Source organism: Sciurus vulgaris (genome assembly GCF_902686455.1).
Source record: "Sciurus vulgaris genome assembly, chromosome: X".
Taxonomy (NCBI): Eukaryota; Metazoa; Chordata; class Mammalia; order Rodentia; family Sciuridae; genus Sciurus; species Sciurus vulgaris.
The window spans coordinates 125,597,327-125,615,576 of NC_136471.1; the positions used below are offsets into that span (position 1 = coordinate 125,597,327).

At 40.1% G+C, this 18,250-nt stretch overlaps 1 protein-coding gene and 1 long non-coding RNA gene across 4 annotated transcripts in view; one reads left to right on the forward strand and one right to left on the reverse strand.

Moving 5' to 3' along the window:
- Window positions 1-114, reverse strand: part of LOC306650879 — a 72,679-nt gene extending 72,565 nt beyond the window's left edge. The window contains exon 1 of one of the 2 annotated variants that reach the window (XR_013761049.1): window positions 1-114. This is a non-coding gene — a long non-coding RNA (uncharacterized lncRNA). The other variant, XR_013761050.1, reaches the window with a different exon arrangement.
- RBBP7 (RB binding protein 7, chromatin remodeling factor) overlaps window positions 107-18,250 on the forward strand; it is a 25,798-nt gene continuing 7,654 nt past the window's right edge. Inside the window, exons 1-6 of one of the 2 annotated variants that reach the window (XM_079123229.1) lie at window positions 107-218; window positions 1,248-1,392; window positions 7,911-8,056; window positions 11,911-12,084; window positions 13,086-13,201; window positions 17,605-17,765. In XM_079123229.1, the coding sequence (XP_078979355.1) occupies window positions 122-218; window positions 1,248-1,392; window positions 7,911-8,056; window positions 11,911-12,084; window positions 13,086-13,201; window positions 17,605-17,765 (839 nt within the window). In that variant the 5' untranslated portion in view covers window positions 107-121. Of the gene's footprint in view, window positions 219-279; window positions 431-1,247; window positions 1,393-7,910; window positions 8,057-11,910; window positions 12,085-13,085; window positions 13,202-17,604; window positions 17,766-18,250 lie in introns of those variants that run through there. The other variant, XM_079123228.1, reaches the window with a different exon arrangement.

Sequence of the window (18,250 nt, forward strand, 5' to 3'; positions counted from 1 at the left end):
CTCCAAAAACCCGCCTCCGAATGGCGCATGAAGCCCGCCCGTCGCACACCATTGGTGGAGGCGGCCGAGCCGTTGGCTCCCAGGCCCGCCTCTCCACCGCCTCTCATTTTTCCCAGGGCGGATGCGCCTGCGCTCAGCTGCCTGGGCGGGCTGGGAGGCGCGGGTTGAAAAGTCTCGTTCCAAGTTTGGAGAGAGAGAGAAGAGCGCCTCAGACCTCGGTACCCGCGAGCGGGGAAGAGGCGGGAGAGAGGAACGCAGTGCCTGGGGAGCACCCAGTCAGCAAGACGAAGCTCAGGCTTCCAGAGCTAGGAGTGCGTGACGCGCCTGGGAAAAGCAGGAGCGCCAGCGATCGGGCTGCTCTTGGCTAGCGAGAGGAGTCCGGGAGGCAACGAGGGGCGAACGACCCGACGCAAGATGGCGAGTAAAGAGAGTAAGAGGCCCTGCGGGGCGGCGCGCGCCGGGGCTGCGGGGGGCGGCGGGCGCGAGAGGCCGCGGCACGCGCCGGCGAAAGGCGCGAATTGGCGTGAGGAGCAGGGGGCGGGGCCGGGCGCGAGACTGGGCGCGCGCCTCGAGGGGCCTGCGCGGGACGGGGCGGCCTCACGGAGGGCTCCGAGCACTTCCGGAGCCGGGCACGGGGACGAAGACTAGGCCCCCCCTCTTTCCGCCCCCCCCCCGTTCGCTCCCTTCGGCGCCCTCAGCCTCGGGGCGGAGGCGGTCACCCCTTGGGAAACAAGCACGGCGGCTCCTTCCGCGCGTGCTCGTAGTCCGCCTTGGGGTCGCGGCCCTTGTCGGGGGGTTGTGGAGCCTGCTGGCCTACGGCTGCCAGCAGTGGCGTTGTGCGAGTTGGGGCCTCTTCTGGCGGGGGATCCAGGAAGCGGGCCTATGGGTTTCTGCTACACGTGGATTTCTCTTTCTGAGTGGGTTGTGGAGGCCCCTCTACACACAGGTCGTCATCTTAGAACAGGTGTGAACAGCTGCAACATGCTAAACAATCTCGCAGTCCTTACAATTATTGACCCAATTCGGTTTATGCCGCAGGTATTGATCTCGAAAGTGGAAAAAATGAGCTTCCTGGTTAGTATTCTCTCCACATTTTGAAAGAACAGTTAGTTGTTCGCGTCCACGTTATAGGTAAAAGAAAGGAGATAAGGTGTGGCCATCTCGAGGTGACCTCCACTTATCTGTGTATGGATTTGACTTCCATCGCTCTCAGCCACTTAATCGTGTGGGCTTTCTCCAAATTTCAGTGTTTGAAGATACTGTGGAGGAGCGTGTCATCAATGAAGAATATAAAATCTGGAAGAAGAATACACCGTTTCTGTATGACCTGGTTATGACCCATGCTCTTCAGTGGCCCAGTCTTACGGTTCAGTGGCTTCCTGAAGTGACTAAGTAAGGGTTTCTGGCAACTTTTGTTTTGCATATATTTAACTGTCGTTTTGAATTTTCTAGATTTGGCATTTTATACATAGAACATAAGCATGCCCTTGGATGAGGTGGCAGGTGGTTTTTATTTTCAAAATTTGATGATTTATTAGATGATTTCTAGCATTAAAGTGGTGGTAGTGGGAGAGAAAACCTGTTGTGAGATGTTTTTAGGAAGATACTGAATATGATTGACATGACTTGGACTTCAGTGATCAGCATCACCCTGGACCCCAGACTAATGCATATCTTTAAAACTATTGAAAAATACCATACATAATGAAAAGGGTTAGGGGTGTAGCTCAGTGGTAGAGCCCTTGCTTGACATACCAGCTATAGGGGAAAATAGCATAAATAAAGTGCACAAATTGTGAGCATATGGCTTCCTAAATTTTTGCAAAACCAGCACACCTGTAGATGATACCCAAGATGAATACGTTTTAATTGGCAAAGGGAAAAAAATTGACAGCAGTTAACCAAAAGAAAATGTCATTGATTTATACCATGGAATAGTTTGAGATTGCTGTTAATTTTCATAGTTTTTCAGCTAGTTCTAAAATATCTCTGACAATAATTGGTGACATTTATTGAGCACGTATAACAGGACCAGACACATCTGAGGAATTTTATGTTCTGTTATTTGGTTTAATCTGCATAACAGTACTATGATGCATGTACCTTTTATCCTTGATTTACTGATGAGGAAAGTGGCTGAGCGGTTAAGTACCATACCCCAAATCTTAGAGCTGGTAAGTGGTTGCTCAGGCTTACAAACCTGGGTTTTAGAACCTTGGTTTACACATCTGAACTTAAAAACCTCCAGTTTACAATCTGGGCTTAACCAATCCAAACCGGTTGGCTCCAGAATTGAGGCAGTGCTGGCATTGGACTACTTTCTCATAGACTTGCAACTTCTCTAGTAGGAACTTGGCCACATACCTTTAAAAATGTATTGAATTGTGGGGAGTGGTGGCACACCCACCCCTGTTATCCCAGCAACTCTGAGGCAGGAGAGGATCAAAAATTTGAGGCCTAAACAATTTAGCTAGACCCTGGCTCAAAATTAAAAAAAAAAAAAAAAAAAAAAAGAATTGGACAGTAGTTCAGTGATAAAGGGCCAGTACAAAAACAAAGTATTGAATTTAGGGCTGGGGTTGTGGCTCAGTGGTGGAGCACTTGCCTGGTATGTGTGAGGCACTGGGTTCAGTTCTCAGCACCACATATAAATAAAGGTCTATCAGCATCTAAAAATTTTTTTTTTAAATATTGAATTTGGCATTGGGGGTGTGACTAAGTGGTATAGTGCTGGACTAGCATGTGGGAGGCCCTGGATCGGATCCCCCCTGTGGGGGGGCATTATTAGATTTGCATATTATGAACCTATAACAAGGATTAAATCATACCAATTCAAAAGAGGATTTTGCAGCAAGTTATAAAAATAAGAGTAAGCTAGTTTTATATAAATTTACTTTTATAATGGCCAGATTCCATATACAAACGTTGGCTTACATACAGATGGGACTTCCTTTGCGGTTTTGAAAAATCTAAATATAATTGTAAATGTGGGAAGAGTTTTGTACTAAATAATGGAAACTTCTAGGCACATTTTGGTGCTGGGCATCATACCCTGGGCCTTGTGCATGCCATGCTCTGCTGCTGAACTATACCCCCAGCACTGAGCATTTACTTTTTTATAACTGCTTGTTTGCTTTTTTTTCCTTTTCCTTTTTCTTTTTTTTCCCCCTCCCCTTGGGGTCCCAGGGATTGAATTCAGGCTTGCTTAACCACTAAGTTACATCCTAAGCCCTTTTTATTGTTTTACTTTTTTTTAATTTTAAAATTTTTTGACTTTATATGTATTTTTTTTAATGTGGTGCTGAGGATTGAACCCAGTGCCTCACATGTGCTAGGCAAGTGCTCTACCACTGAGCCACATCCCCAGCCCCTTGTTTTACTTTTGAGACAGTCTCCCTAAGTTGCTTAAGGCCTTGCTAAATTCTTGAGGCTGGCTTTGAACTTTGAATCCTCCTGCCTCAGCCTCCCAAGCCGCTGGGATTACAGGCAAGCACCATCACGCCTAGCTTTACAGCTACTTTAGAACAGATTTAAAAATAGATTGAAGCCCATTGCGGTGTGCAATAATCCTGGCTACCCAGGAGATTGAGGCAGGAGGATTCCAAGTTTGAGACCAGCAATTTGGTGAGATCCTATCTCAAAAAGAAAAGAGCTAGGCTAGGGATGTAGTTTGATGAGACAGCGCCCCTGAGTTCAATCCCCAGTACTGCAAAAAAAAAAAAAAAAAAAGGAATGAGTATGTGATACTCAGGGTATTCAGGTTCTGGTTTGGAGGTTTCTGTGCATTTGCCTCTTTTTGTCTTCCTTTTAAGCAGATTTAAATTTTGTTAGCTACTTAATTTATCTTTTTTGGATCTCTTTGACCTATTGTATCATAATAGTAAAAAACGGGCTTTGAGGTCAGACACCTGGGTTTAAATTCTGCCCCTACATATTACTATCTATTTGAACTAGGGCAAATTGTTCAGTCTATGTGAGTTTTCTGGTGTGTAAGTGGAGGTATTGTTAGTATACTAGAAGGAATCAAATAAAATCTTGCATGTTAAAGCGCCTTGCACAGCATAAGAACACATTAAGTGGTGACTTGATTCTCCCACCTCTTCCTGTTCAGAAGTATTTTGTAAGAGTTGAAATGACTACTTGGATTTCAGTGAACAGTATTTACTCAAGATTTTAAAATGTTACCTAAAATATTTTTCTTAAGGTTTTAAAAAACAATGCAGGCCAAGTATCCTTTATCTGAAATGCTTGGAACCAGAAGTGTTTGGATTTTGGAGTAGTTGCATATATTTATAAGATATCCTGGGAATGGGATCCAAGTCAAAACGTGAGATTGATTTGTATTTTTTTTTTTTTTTTTTTTTTTTTGGTGGTGCTGGGGATTGAACCCAGGGCCTTGTGCTTGCAAGGCAGGCACTCTACCAACTGAGCTATATCCCCAGCCCTTGATTTGTATTTTATATACATATAGCTGAAGGTAATTTTTCTGAAAATTTTATGCAGTATTTTTTATGCACCTATGTTTTGACTGCAGCCATTCACATGAGGAACATTTTCTATTTTCAGATTAGGGATGCTCAATTTATAGTTCTGTATGTTTCTTTTAACCCAGATGGATTGCTTTTATGTTAACACTTAGAAACTTAGGAAATGTTTAATTTTTTGGTATTGGTTATTAACCTAGGTATGCTTTACCACTGAGCTACATCCCCAGCCGCTTATTGTTTGAGATAGGGCCTTGCTAAATTACTGAGGCTGGCTTTGGACTCGGGATCCTCCTGCCTCAGCCTCCTGAGTCACTGATTACAGGTGTGTACCACTGTGCCCAGCATTATTTTCTTTCTTTCTTTCTTTCTTTCTTTCTTTCTTTCTTTCTTTCTTTCTTTCTTTCTTTCTTTCTTTCTTTCTTTCTTTCTTTCTCTCTCTCTCTCTCTCTCTCTCTCTCTCTCTCTCTCTCTCTCTCTCTCTCTCTCTCTCTCTTTCTTTCTTTCTTTCTTTCTTTCTTTCTTCTTTCTTTCTTTCTTGGATTGAACTTAGGGGCTCTTGGCCACTGAGCCACATCCCCAGTCCTATTTTGTATTTTATTTAGAGACAGTGTCTCACTGAATTGTTCAGTGCCTCGCTGTTCTTGAGTCTGGCTTTGAACTTGTGATCCTCCTGCCTCAACCTCCCTAGCCACTGGGGTTACAGGCATGCACCACTGTGCCTGGCTCCCAGTATTGTTTTAAATTTTTTATCTATCCTACCAGCACATAGTAGTACATAGGTGTATCTTAATCTTTTAAGGTAGCAAGTTGTTCGCTTCTTTTTTTTTAAATATTTTTTAGTTGTCAATGGATCTTTTACTTTTTTATATTTATTTACTTATATGTGATGCTGAGGGTGGAACCCATAGCCTCACATGTGCTAGGCAAGTGCTCTACCACTGAGCCACAACTCTAGCCCTCACTTGACTTCTTAGAGTGAATATTGGACATATTGGAAAGACTTATTCCTACCAACATGCTTAGCTATACCCCTTTTTTTTTTTTTTTTTTTTTTTTTTTTTTTTTGGTAGTGGGGATTGAACCTGGGGTGCTTTTTTGGGTGGGGGGGGTATACCAGGGATCAAACTTAGGGGCACTTGGCCACTGAGCAACATCCCCAGCCCTTTTTATGTTTTATTTTGAGACAGAGTCTCCCTAAATTATTTAGGTTCTAAGTTGCTGAGGCTGACTTTGAACTCTCTATCATCCTGCCTCAGTCTCCTAAGCTGCTGGAATTACAGGCATGTGCTACCATACTCAGCTATACTCTCTTCTTCTTAAGGACACCAAGAATTCTACTTATGGATATAGTTTTTTGTCACTAGTGCATTATTAATGATGTGTAGGTGGTTTGTAGTCTTGCTTCCCAAACAGTGCTGCTGAGAGTAAACTTGTAGAAGAGCACATTTTTCTGATTATTGGGTGAATTTCCTAGCAGCAGTTACTGGGTCAAAGGATTCTAGTACTGAAGATGGATAGAATCTTTTACCATTAGTGCTTCTGTAACCTTTAATGTGTGTCCAGTATTAGAGGAAAATGTTGTTTTGATTAGTTTAGGAAGATAGACTGTGTTTTAATAATAGAGGTGAAAGGATTTGTAGTAAAAAGAAAGATTGCTTATGATAATAAAGTTGGTAGTAACTAGAATAATTGATTAAAGAAGAATTTTTTCCTTCCATTCACTTGGGACTGTACTCCTTAGGTCCAGTGATAAACTAGTCTGTCTACTTGTCACTTTTACCTATTGGTCTTAGTTTTCCTGCTTAACCTCACAAAAAGCAAGATACTTTGTTATTTTTCCCCTCACCCAAAAAGTCATTTATGTCACCCCTAACTTTGCTCTGTGGTGCCTCCTTTCAAACATTCCTATTTCTTTTCAAATATTTCTTAGGAGTTATATATCTCTCTTTCATTTTAAAACTGGCATTCCTTGTAAAGGTTTCATTTTACCAAGTCCTCCTAAAGTACTTTGTTTAGAGCCTGATTTTCTAAGTGTGGTTTGCCAGTGAAAAATAAGTGGGCTTATGCACATTACCACCCCCCACATAAAGACTATCCAAGATGGAATTAATTTCCTTTCTTGATAGTCACCATCATATTCTTGGCCCACTGTGCATGAGTCAACTAAATTCAGTGTTGTTTGGTGGTTCCCCCGCCACCAAACAGATTACTATTGCTTAGCCATGGCTACCTGTTTTGCTTTTGGCATTGTGTGTGTTCTTTTTTTTACCATAAGACACATCTTAACTTGGTAAAATTAAATTTTGTAGTTCTTAATCTATTACTAACTTTGATGCCTAGATGTAACCTCCAAACCTTTTTTTAAAACTGATTCCTTTGTACAACTGAAATTTAGGAACAGACAGTAACTGGCTTGTCTAGTATTGGGGCCTAGAATCATATTTCTTGGTCTTCCTTACTGAGGTGGAACCTTGGAGCACAGTTGAAAGTTGCTATTCTAGATAATACAAATGGTAATGCAATGTTGGTAGATACCAATGGAAAAATCACTGCTTGGACCAAGGTGCCAAGAGGCACTGGCAAGTTCTTCATCTTCAAGGTGAGTGTCCATCGAACAAGATAACAAAAACCCCTTGGTAAAACTGATAAACTGTAGCGGTCATAAAGACAAATAAGAGTTTTTCGACATCATAGCATTTTCATTTATAACCTATTTTTTTAGGTGAAGAAACCAAAGCTCCAGGGAGGTTTTGATTTAAGCAATTGTATGTAGCTAATTTTTAGTTTGACCCAGGATTTAAACCCAGTTTTGCTGACTCAACACTTTATTTTGTCTGTTCTGCCTTGTTTCTTGGGAAATCAGAAATATCTAGTATATTATTTAGGACTGTGGGCAGAAGATATATTTTAGGCAGGAAATCAGGGTATATGAATATGGGGATCAGTGATGGACTACTTTGTAGAGGTTTTTTGTCATTTACTGAGTTGAGTCTGCCTTCCAGAATGCTATTTACATTAACAGTTAAGGGAAGAAAAGGATGACTGTTTAAGAAGCTGGCCTGGTACAGTGGTGCATGCCTGTAATCCCAGCAACTCACGAAGCTGAGGCAGGAGTTTTGCAAGTTTGAGACCAGCCTTAGCAATTTTAGCTAGGCCCTAAGCATCTTATGAAGACTGTCTCAAAATAAGAAAGAAAAGGGGGGAAAAAAAAACCTCTGCTTGTTGTGGTTAGAATATTTCTTTACATTTATTAATGTGGGAATTATAAAGTTGATGAAGACGGTGGGGTGGGGAGTACTAAGTGGATGTTTAGTGTGTGTTCATTAAGGAAATTTTAATGTATTTTGTGGGAACTAGACTGAAATTGTTAGCAACTGAAGATTTCTTGTAGGATTAGCATGATTAATTTTCTTTCTTGAACAGACCGGAAGGAAAAGATTATGCCCTTCATTGGCTAGTGTTGGGGACTCATACGTCTGATGAGCAGAATCATCTGGTGGTGGCTCGAGTTCATATTCCAAATGATGATGCACAATTTGATGCTTCCCATTGTGACAGTGACAAGGGTGGTAGGTATAACATATATTCCAATATTGTTGTCAAAGAGAGTGTGCCTCTTTCAAAACATGCTGTTCAAAATTTGTACTATTAGCTTTTAGCTCAGCGTTGTAACTTCTAGGACTTTATCCTATAGAACCTAGCAAACCAGATATTGGTTTGTGGGAAATTGGTTAACACATTATGGTATGTTTGAAATAATATTCAGCAATTAATAAGAATGAGAAAACTTCATATGCACAGGTATGGAATGTTGTCTACAATAATAAAATGAATAACTTATGTGTAATTATACTACATTTTGGTGAAAGTAATATGTGTTGATATGCATAGAAAAAATCAGGCATATGTGTCAAAGAGTTAATAGTGATTTTTTTTTGTATGGGGAGAGGCACAGTGGTAGGTTTAGTTTGGGGTTCTTTTGACTTTTTTTTTAAAGGATTGATTTCTATTTGTTGTTTATGGTGAGGGTCAAACCCAGGGGTCAAGCATACAAGGCACATGCTCTAACTTAGCCATAGCCCATAACTTTCCTTTTTAAATAACACTTCCCTGGTTTTGGTATTACCACAACTACCCCAAGTTTGATAATTTCACTAGAAGTACTCAGAAACCTCAGCAGCACATTATACTTGTTGCTAAAGTTTGTTACAGTAAAGAATACAGAACAAAAGCAGCAGGAACAAGATATGCATTGGTGAGTTCAAGGAGGTCTGGCACAAGTCTCATCCAAGGCCACACAGGATATGTTTTCTTTTTGGCAGCAAGCTATAGGAACATGTGTGGAATATCTCAGCCCAAGGAAGGCTATTTAGGTCTCAGGGTCTAAGGCTTTCTTGTAGTTCTGTTTGCGTACGCATATCCTGCTGGCAACCAGCCCTTACAACTAAAGGTCAGGACCCCAGTAATGAAAGCAAGTGCATATCATCAATCTTGATATTTGTGCAAAGCGTCCCTGACAAACTGGTACGGCATGGTTCATTGCTCCAGGTGTACACCAAAAAATCATCAATCTATCAGTTATGTAGAGAACATTCTGAGGTCCACGTTCCCAGGAGTTGGCCAAAGGTCAGTAATGGTCCTGATGTCCCTCAGAGGTGTCCCCCAGGTGTGATGGCTAAGTAACCAAACTTGCTGGGTTAATTCTTCACTGCCTCAGGCTTTTATGATATTAACATTTTTTAAATATTTGCTTTACAACTTTCTTATTGAACATAAAGTATTACATTATCTAGTATACTGAAATAGCTGATTGTGTTGCATATTCATTGTCAACTTAAAAGACTTTGTTTTTTTACATTTTTACCCAGGTTTACCCAGGTTGTCTATATCAAGATTTATAATGCAGTCTCCTACAACCTCTGATGCATTATTTCTGTAAATAGCTAAAATCAGAAATTTTAAAATAGCTTTTAGCTCTGAAATACTTACCGGCCTTTCAGTTTAATAATTAGTCTCAGCCAGGCATGGTGGCACATACCTGTAATTGCAGTTACTCAGTAGGCCAATGCAGAATGATTGCAAGTCTAAGGCCAGCCTGGGTATCCTAGAGACCCTCAAAATAAAAGGTCTGGAGGTGAAGTTTAATGGTAGAGATTTAGCATGTGTGAAGCCCTGGGTTCAGACCCTGATAAAGTTTATCTTAAAAAGCCTCTGCGGGTAACATATGGATATATTCAATTATTAAAGTTATATTTCCAATTATTACATTTTAACAAATGACAAGTCAATTAACAGCTTTATTTTCAATCATGGTATTTTTAAATGGATATTATTATCATTGATAATATTTTTCAAACATTTTTATTGAAGAAAACAAAGCTCTTGTGTTCAAAGTAAAACATACCTCAACACCTAAATTTATTTTATTTTTATGTATATTTTTTGAGACAGTTTTGCTTTGTAGCCCAGGCTGATCTTGAACACAGTGGATCCTCCTGCCTCAGCTTCCTGAGTAGCTGGGACTACCCACATGCGCCATCATGTCCAGCTCCTAATTTTTTTAAAGGAGACCTGTTCATGTTGTTTTAAATAAAGGAATTGGGAGCTGGGTGGGATGGCACACACCTGTAGTGCCAGAGGCTAAGGAGTCTGAGACAGGAGGATTGCAAGTTCAAAGCCAACCTCAGCAACCTAACGAGGCCTTAAGCAATTTGGGGCCTATCTCAAAATAAAATACAGAAAGGGCTTGGGATATAACTCAGTGAAGGGGAAAAAATGAATTGGGAAACCTGAATGCCTTTGTAGTAGAAAGGTTAAAGCCACTGGAGTCCATGGGGATGGGATGTTTAAAGTCAGGAAGGAGGGACAGCTTTGGAGCAGAGTCTCAGAAGGTAAGGATGGGGTGGGTTGGTTGGTTTTTAATGGAGTTTTGAACTTCTGGGCTCAAGCAATTCTGCCTCAGCTTCATGTGTAGGTAGAAGGGGATAGTTGGGAATGTTGAAGAACACTTCAACTTACAAGATAGAAAGTAAAAGTGCTGAGAGGGAAATGTGTTCGCCTCAGAGACAAATTGCTAGATGCTGATATTAAGATGCAGGAGCCAATGTTTACAAAACATTCTCACATAGCAAGAGTTGGCTAGCCAGGCAGTAGTGCACACCTGCATTCCCAGCTACTCAGGAGCCTGAGGTAGAAGGATTGCAAGTTCAAGGCCTGACTAACTTAGCAAGACCCTGTCTCAAAATGTAAAAACAAGGATTGGGAATGTAGCTCTGAGGCAGAACACTCCTGAGTTCAATCCCCAGTGTCACTTGGGGGGAGGGGGGGAGAAAGAGAACTGGCTAGAACTGAGAAATGGCTTACTCCTTGGTTTTTTTCCAGGCCCCTGTCTGTTTTCACTTCTTACCTGCATGACTCCATTAGGCATTGGAGTTACTGGTCCTTGACCCAAGACACAGGGTGAGCTAAAAAGGAATGTGCAAGGAAAGAAGCAATAACAATCAGAAAGAAATAACAAAATTGTGATATAAGGCCTGCTAACTTTTGAAGTGTCAACAAGGAATTCAAGTTTTTATCTAGGAGCACAAAAAAGAAAATGTTCTCATTTGCTTTATCTGTTTATATGTCCTCTACTTGTATTCTTTCTGCTAACATCTTGCTACTTTTCAGAAGTTTTCTTATTTTTTATGCAGTTTAGTTACTTTACAAGGCCTTTAACTTTTTTTTTTTTTTTTTTTTTTTTTTTGTGCAGAGGATCAAACCCAGTGCCTCACATGTGCTTGGCAAGAGCTCTACCACTGAGTCACAACCCCAGTCCTACCTCCTTGTTTTAATTTTTGGCACTACACAAGTAGTTGAACCATGTATATGTGTCTTAGGGACAGGTGGGAGTTAGTCAGCATGGGTTTCTGATATGAGAAAGTTTCTGACTTTAGATTGAATGGGTGTTCATATTCAGGGTAAAACCTTTCCTATTTTCTTTTTTGATTAGTGCATTATTGTTATATGAAATAGTGGGGTTCATTTTGACATTCATAAATACCTGTAATTTGCTGTTTCAATTCTGTTTTGAGGAATTGACAGTTCCAAATGTGTTAAATTTGAATTATGAGAACTGTTGGCCTGTTTATTATGTGGTTATTTAAAATTTTTGTGAATAACCATATAGTCTTCACAATTGAAAGAGGCTATTTTTAATTGTTTTAAATCCAAGGTGGAACATAAGGCAGCTACTGATATTTTCCAGTGCAAATGAGCTTTGAGAATAAATTCAAGTAGCAGGTGGACGTGTATTTTTGGGTTTTCTCTCTGTCTCATCAGTTTGCATTATAGTATTCTGTCATGGTAAAATCTGTTGGGTTGATTAAACAGAGACTTGTGAGTTTTAATCTTAGGTGTATGTGTTTCTTTCTTTGCACATTAGAATTTGGTGGCTTTGGTTCTGTAACCGGAAAAATTGAATGTGAAATTAAAATTAATCATGAAGGAGAAGTAAACCGTGCTCGTTACATGCCGCAGAACCCTCATATCATTGCTACAAAAACACCATCTTCTGATGTGTTGGTTTTTGATTATACAAAACATCCTGCTAAACCAGGTAGGTGATAATAAGGTCAGGCCATTACTTGAGCTTTTTTCTTGATTCAAAATGGTAATGTTTTTCAGATTATTCAAAGTAGTATGCTCTATAGTATTTGTAAGTTTAAAAATTGTTTGGAAGGTCCCATAATCATCTTCAAGTTCAGTGATTTGCCAAAAGAACCTAAAAGGAAGTTATACTTACATCTGAGGTTTATTATGACAAAGGATCCGGAGCAAGGCAGGAGGAAAAAGATACATATCAGGTGAAGTTGCAAGCCTGGGCTTCTAAGTCCTTCCTCTCTGGGACTATAAAGAACCTAATTTTTCTTAGCAGCAAACCATGACAACATGTGCTAAATAACTGTGCCCAAGGAAGCCTGTTTGAGTCTCAGGGTCTGGGGTTTTTAATGGAGGTCTAGTCACATAGGCGCATCATGTTCTGTGACTAATGATGGTAATGAAAATTCAGGACCCCGACAGTGAAGCCAGATACATCATGAATTCTTGCTGAACAGTCCTACAAGTCTTGACAAGTCACTACAGCATGCCCCACTGCTCTGGGAATACACAACTTCATCACATTGACATAAAGAACTCTCTGAAGGTCACATTCTCAGGAGTTAGCCAAGGGTCATTCATGGTTGCAGGCTACCCTAGAGACATGTGAGGACTGAGTAACCAGACCCGCTCTGTTAAAAGTATTTCTAAAAATTGACTCAGATGCAGGAGTTGGGGATGGGGTTTGTGCCACTACACAAATTTATGAGATAGCTGTACTGCTTTTCAGTATTTCCATGTTGGAGATAGAAACTAGCCATTAAATTAACTGTCATGAGGCTCAGTTTGCATAGAATATTTAATATGATGCAGAGAGTAACAGCTTTTCAAAGCAATTCTGGGTCAGACCAAATCCTTGTTTATGTGGAATTGTTATTATGGCTCACCCAGCAAAGGAGTAAAGATTTGTTCTCACCAATTCTAATAAATAGATAGTAATTTAATGTATTTTTTTCGTAGATCCAAGTGGAGAATGTAATCCTGATCTTAGGTTAAGAGGTCACCAAAAGGAAGGATATGGTCTATCCTGGAATTCAAATTTGAGTGGACATCTCCTCAGTGCATCTGATGACCATGTGAGAAATGTATTCTTCCTAATCTGCCTTATATACACAGTTAGTGTCACAAGACAGTTTTATACTGAAGGATCCCCTTTTTTATAGAGAAAAAGTTTTCTAAGATAACATTTGATTATTATAACATTTCCCAGGTTTTAAAGCATTGATTTTCAGACACGAGCTTTAGGACTTCATAATTCCCACCACCACCCAGACAGGGTCTTGCTCAGTGGCCCAAACTCCTGGGTACAACCGCCTTGCCTGGCTAATTCTTTTTTTTTTTTTTTTTTTTTCTGTTTTCACTGCTGGGGATTGAACCTAGAGCCTGGCACATGCTACTCTACTACTGAGCTGCATCCCCAGCCCCTTGCAAAGCTTTTTTGAACCAGTCTTAGAATGGAGTAAAATGGGACGCCTCCCATTATTTAAAAGAGGATCTCTAGGCCTTTATAATGGTAACTGTTAGGCATTTACAGGGTGAGAGTAAAGTATTCATTTCTTAATGTGTACAATTCAGTGGATTTTAGTATATTCAAAAATTGTACAACCGATGACACTAATTTTCTGTGTCTATACTATGGTCTGTTATGGTCTATTCTCTTTTTTTTTTCCCTTTGTGAGTGGTTCTCACTGTGTTGACCCAGGTAGCCAAGAAGTTGTGGTGGCCCTCCTGCCCATCTTCTAGAGTAGCTGGGACTACAGGCATGCACCACCACATCGTGCCCTTTTATTGCCTATTCTTGATATTTCATATTAATGGAATCTCATGATATGTAGTCTTTTCTGTCAGTTTATTTCACATATTTTTAGGTAACATTTGTATTTCATTTCTTTTTACAGCTGAATAATATTCCATTGGATATATACCACCATTTGCTTACAATATCAATGTATTTTTTATATTGCTTACCATGTAAGCAAATGGTGGTGTATCAATTGGTAGATATTTGGCTTTTCCAATTTTGGACTATTTTGAGTGATGTGAATTTTTGTGTGCCAGTTTTGTATACATATGTTTTCATTTCTCTTGGGTAAGGGTAATTACCTAGGAATGGAATTGCTGGTTCATATAGTAATACTATGTTTAACTTGGATGAACTGCCAAACTATTCCAGAGTTGCTGCCCATTTTATATTTCCACCAAAAACATAAATTTTCCCTTTTTTCCACATCCCCACCAACACCTTTGTGTGTGTGTGTGTGTTTTGCTAGGGATTGAACCCAGGGCCTTGTGTTTGTGAGGCAAGCACTCTACCAACTGAACTATCTCCCCAGCCCCCACATTTTTGTTTATAGCCATCCCAGTGAGTATAAAATAGTATCTCATTGTGGTTTTGATTTGTATTTCTCTGATGACTAATGATATTGAGCATCATTTTGTGCTTATTGGCTATTTGTATATCTCTTTTGGACAAAATGTTTTCAAATCCTTTGCTTTTTTTTTTTTTTTGGTACTGGGGATTGAACCCAGAGGTACTACTGAGCCACATCCTCATCCCTTTTTTATTTTTTATTTTGAGACAGGGCCTCCCTGTGTTGCTTAGGGCTCACTAAGTTGCTGAGGGTGGCCTCAAACTTGCCATCCTCCAGAGTCACTGAGATTACCGGTGTATGCCACCATGCCCAGCTATAATTAATAATTAAAAAGTATCACCCAAATGCAAAGTGATTGTGATAGTTTATCATAGATCAATATTTATAGCATTCTCAACACTAACAGCCCCATATCTTCTGCTGTGGATCCCTGACAGTAGGCAAAAGGCATTTGGTATGATTCCAAGTAAAAGTTAAATTTGTCGGGCTTTTCAGAGTTCATGTAATTTGGCCACAGTTAGTGTTTCACGTCAGCTTCAGGAGAGCAGGTTCCTTACCACCTTCTTGAATACATCCCTGTGCCTAGAAAGGCCTATCATGTGTCAGACCTTTATATTTTTGTTGATCACCATTTTTTCAAGATGTTCAAAATATCAAAAATAGAGAATTGCTTCAGTCAAAATTCTTTAGTTGCACGCAGCCAAAACCAACTGTGGCTTATTCAGCAGAAAAGGAATTTATCGGAAGGGCGTCGGATAGGGTAGCTCACAGAATTGCTGTGATGGCTAGAGAATGAGGTTTAGAAAACTGCCCTGAAAAAGAGAGGGCAGATCCACATCCTAAATCAGGCCAGTGAAGATGTCACTCTTGCCACCCTGAAAAGTGGCAGTTGCTTTCCCCATACCCATGTCATCAGAACGTTGTCTTCATTGCTGTTCACAATTCAAAGTCCTGGGGGACCAATGGAACCTGTGTCATATTACTATAACCTAGCTTCCAGGGAAGCCACAGAAACAAGAATCTGCCTTGGTTTTCTGAAACTAAGTTCTCTGCTTCACTCTTAAGTGTATGTGGGGCAGTTCCTCAAATAGGGAAAGTGAGCCAAATCAATAACCTAATAACTAGTACCCTTTAAAAATACCAGACTGAGACTGAGTATTTTTAGTAATACTAATATTTGTCATTTACCAAGGGCTCCCCAAGTGCCAGGCATAGTATTCATCTTCTCAGGCTCTTTGTGTTTTTTTTTTTTTTTTTTTTTCCTGTTAGATTATTTTCCCACGGTTGTTTAACCACTGAGGCACATCCCCAGTCTCTTCTATTTTTTTATTGTGTGACAGGGTCTAAGTTACTTAGGGCCTTGTTAAGTTGCTGAGGCTGGCTTTGAACTTGCAATCCTCCTGCCTCAACCTCCCAGGTCTTTGGGATTACAGTCCTGTGCCATCCTGCCTGGCTTCCCAGGCTCTTTCTGAGGTAGGGAGCAGGAGTGGATGATAGGAGCTTTCTACACATTCCTTTCTCTTTGGTGTATATAAGTTGTGTGCTAGAGTGTCTAGGTAACAGTAGAGACTAAGGCCACATGTATTATGTAAAGAAATGTTGTTACTTGGAAAATAGCTATAACTGGGAAACAGCTTTGTTAAAGCAACCCCTTCATATAAGAAAGTGAATTAAGGGGCTGGGGGCATAGCACAGTGATAAAATACTTCATTAGCATGTGTGATTCACAGAAATACAAAACAAAAAGTGGTTTTAAAAGGAGATAATGAAATTTAAAATAAATAAAATGAAATAAGAAGATGAGGTGCTTCAGTTGGAATGCCCCAGTAAATCCCAGAGAACTGGGATACTGAGGAAGGGAGGAGCTTCAAGGCCAGCCTCAGCAACTTAGTGAGGCCCTAAGCAACTTAGGGAGATCCTGTCTCTAAATAAAAAAAATTTAAAAGAGTGGGGATATTGCTCTGTAAAAGCTCACCCATGGGTTCAATCCCCAGTACCAAGAAAGAGAGTAATAGCGATAAGGCCTGCAGGGCTGGTAGTACACACCTGTAATCCTAGTTACACAGGAGACTGAGGCAGGAGGATCACAAGTTCAAGGTCAGTTTTGGCAACTGAGCAAGACCTTATCTTAAAAAAATAAAATAAAAAGGGGTAGAGACATGGCTCAGAGGTAGTACACCCCTGGGTTCAATACCCAGTACAACAAAAAGAATGAGGAAAAAGAGATGAGGCCAATACCAGTGTTGGTAGAATTATACCTTAAAGGATTACTTGGGCCTGGGACTCAGTGGTAGAGTACTTGCATAGCTGATGACAAGGTGCTAGTTGCCCAGCACTGCAGAAAGAAAAAAATACTTACATTTTAGACCATTGAATGTGAATCATTGCCTTATAGCTTAAATTTTTTTTTTATAAAAACAATACATTGCTCTTAACTCTTTGTGATGAAATGTCAAGAGAAAACCTTGATCACAAAGCCATGGAATTTTATGACTGCTGTGGTCTTTAAGAAGTGAGTAAGGCCCCATGATTTCTCCTTGGACTCTACTAAAGTTTGGAGGAGCACACCTTAGAGATCTGTCTGCAGGCCTCAACTTTTGTGAGCTTTCTGGCCCAGGATCATTCCACTGTCACACCTCTTGATGTCTATTGTTGTTTCTGCCATGAAATGAGAAACATATCCAAAGGCTTTATTTTTTAAGAGGCCACTTTTAGTTGTTATTCCCAATTTTCCATTCCCAGTAGGAATTTTTAAGATGTGCACTCCTCCTCACAATAGACACCAAGCTCCTGGCTCTGGTTTGTTGTGTCATCTCCATGAATTGTAAATACTTGAATGTTTGAATGTACATAGATGGAAACTACAACATAAGTGTCCATTCCTTGCCTCCCACCATACTCAGCGCCCCCATCCCCCCACAGTCTACTTTCCTTTCACTCTGTAACTTACATCATGGAGTCTGCACCAACATACTGTTTGTTTCTATTACCTTTCCCTCATGTGCATTTCAAACTTATAAGGTTTGATTTTAATCAAGATTTTTAAATAAGACGTTAACCTTTAAAAACATTGTCTTATAGCTTTTCATTTTTTCTTTCTCCCTCAGACTGTCTGCCTGTGGGATATAAATGCAGGACCAAAGGAAGGCAAAATTGTGGATGCTAAAGCGATCTTTACTGGCCACTCAGCTGTTGTAGAGGATGTGGCCTGGCATCTCCTGCATGAGTCATTGTTTGGATCTGTTGCTGATGATCAGAAACTTATGATGTAAGGTGGAATGTTCAGTGGGACCTTGATAGGTGATCTGAATGACCATCAGTGATTGTGGTAGACTGGTTTGAGTCTTTTAAGTTACGTTATTGTCTTAAAAAATAGCTTTAGGTGAGGTACAATAGATATACAATGAATTGCATGTATATAATTGCCTTTTACATAAGATTTACTATTTGATTTGAATAAACAGTTTATTGTTTAAAAATGAAAAATAACGAGAAGGAAAATGCTTGGTAGTATTAGCACTACCAAAAATTATATTAAAATTGGGACCCAGAATTTCTTCACCTGGAGGTCAGAGAAGAGAGTGATCCCATCAGGATTATGGCTGTAGGCTGAATTCAACCACCTAGGGTGCTTTCTTTTTTTTTTTTTTTTTTTTTTGGTGGGGGGCACAGTACTGGAGTTCCAACTGAGGGCCTCACACATGGTAGAAAAGTGCTTTTACCACTGAGCTATATCCCCAGCCCTGGAATACT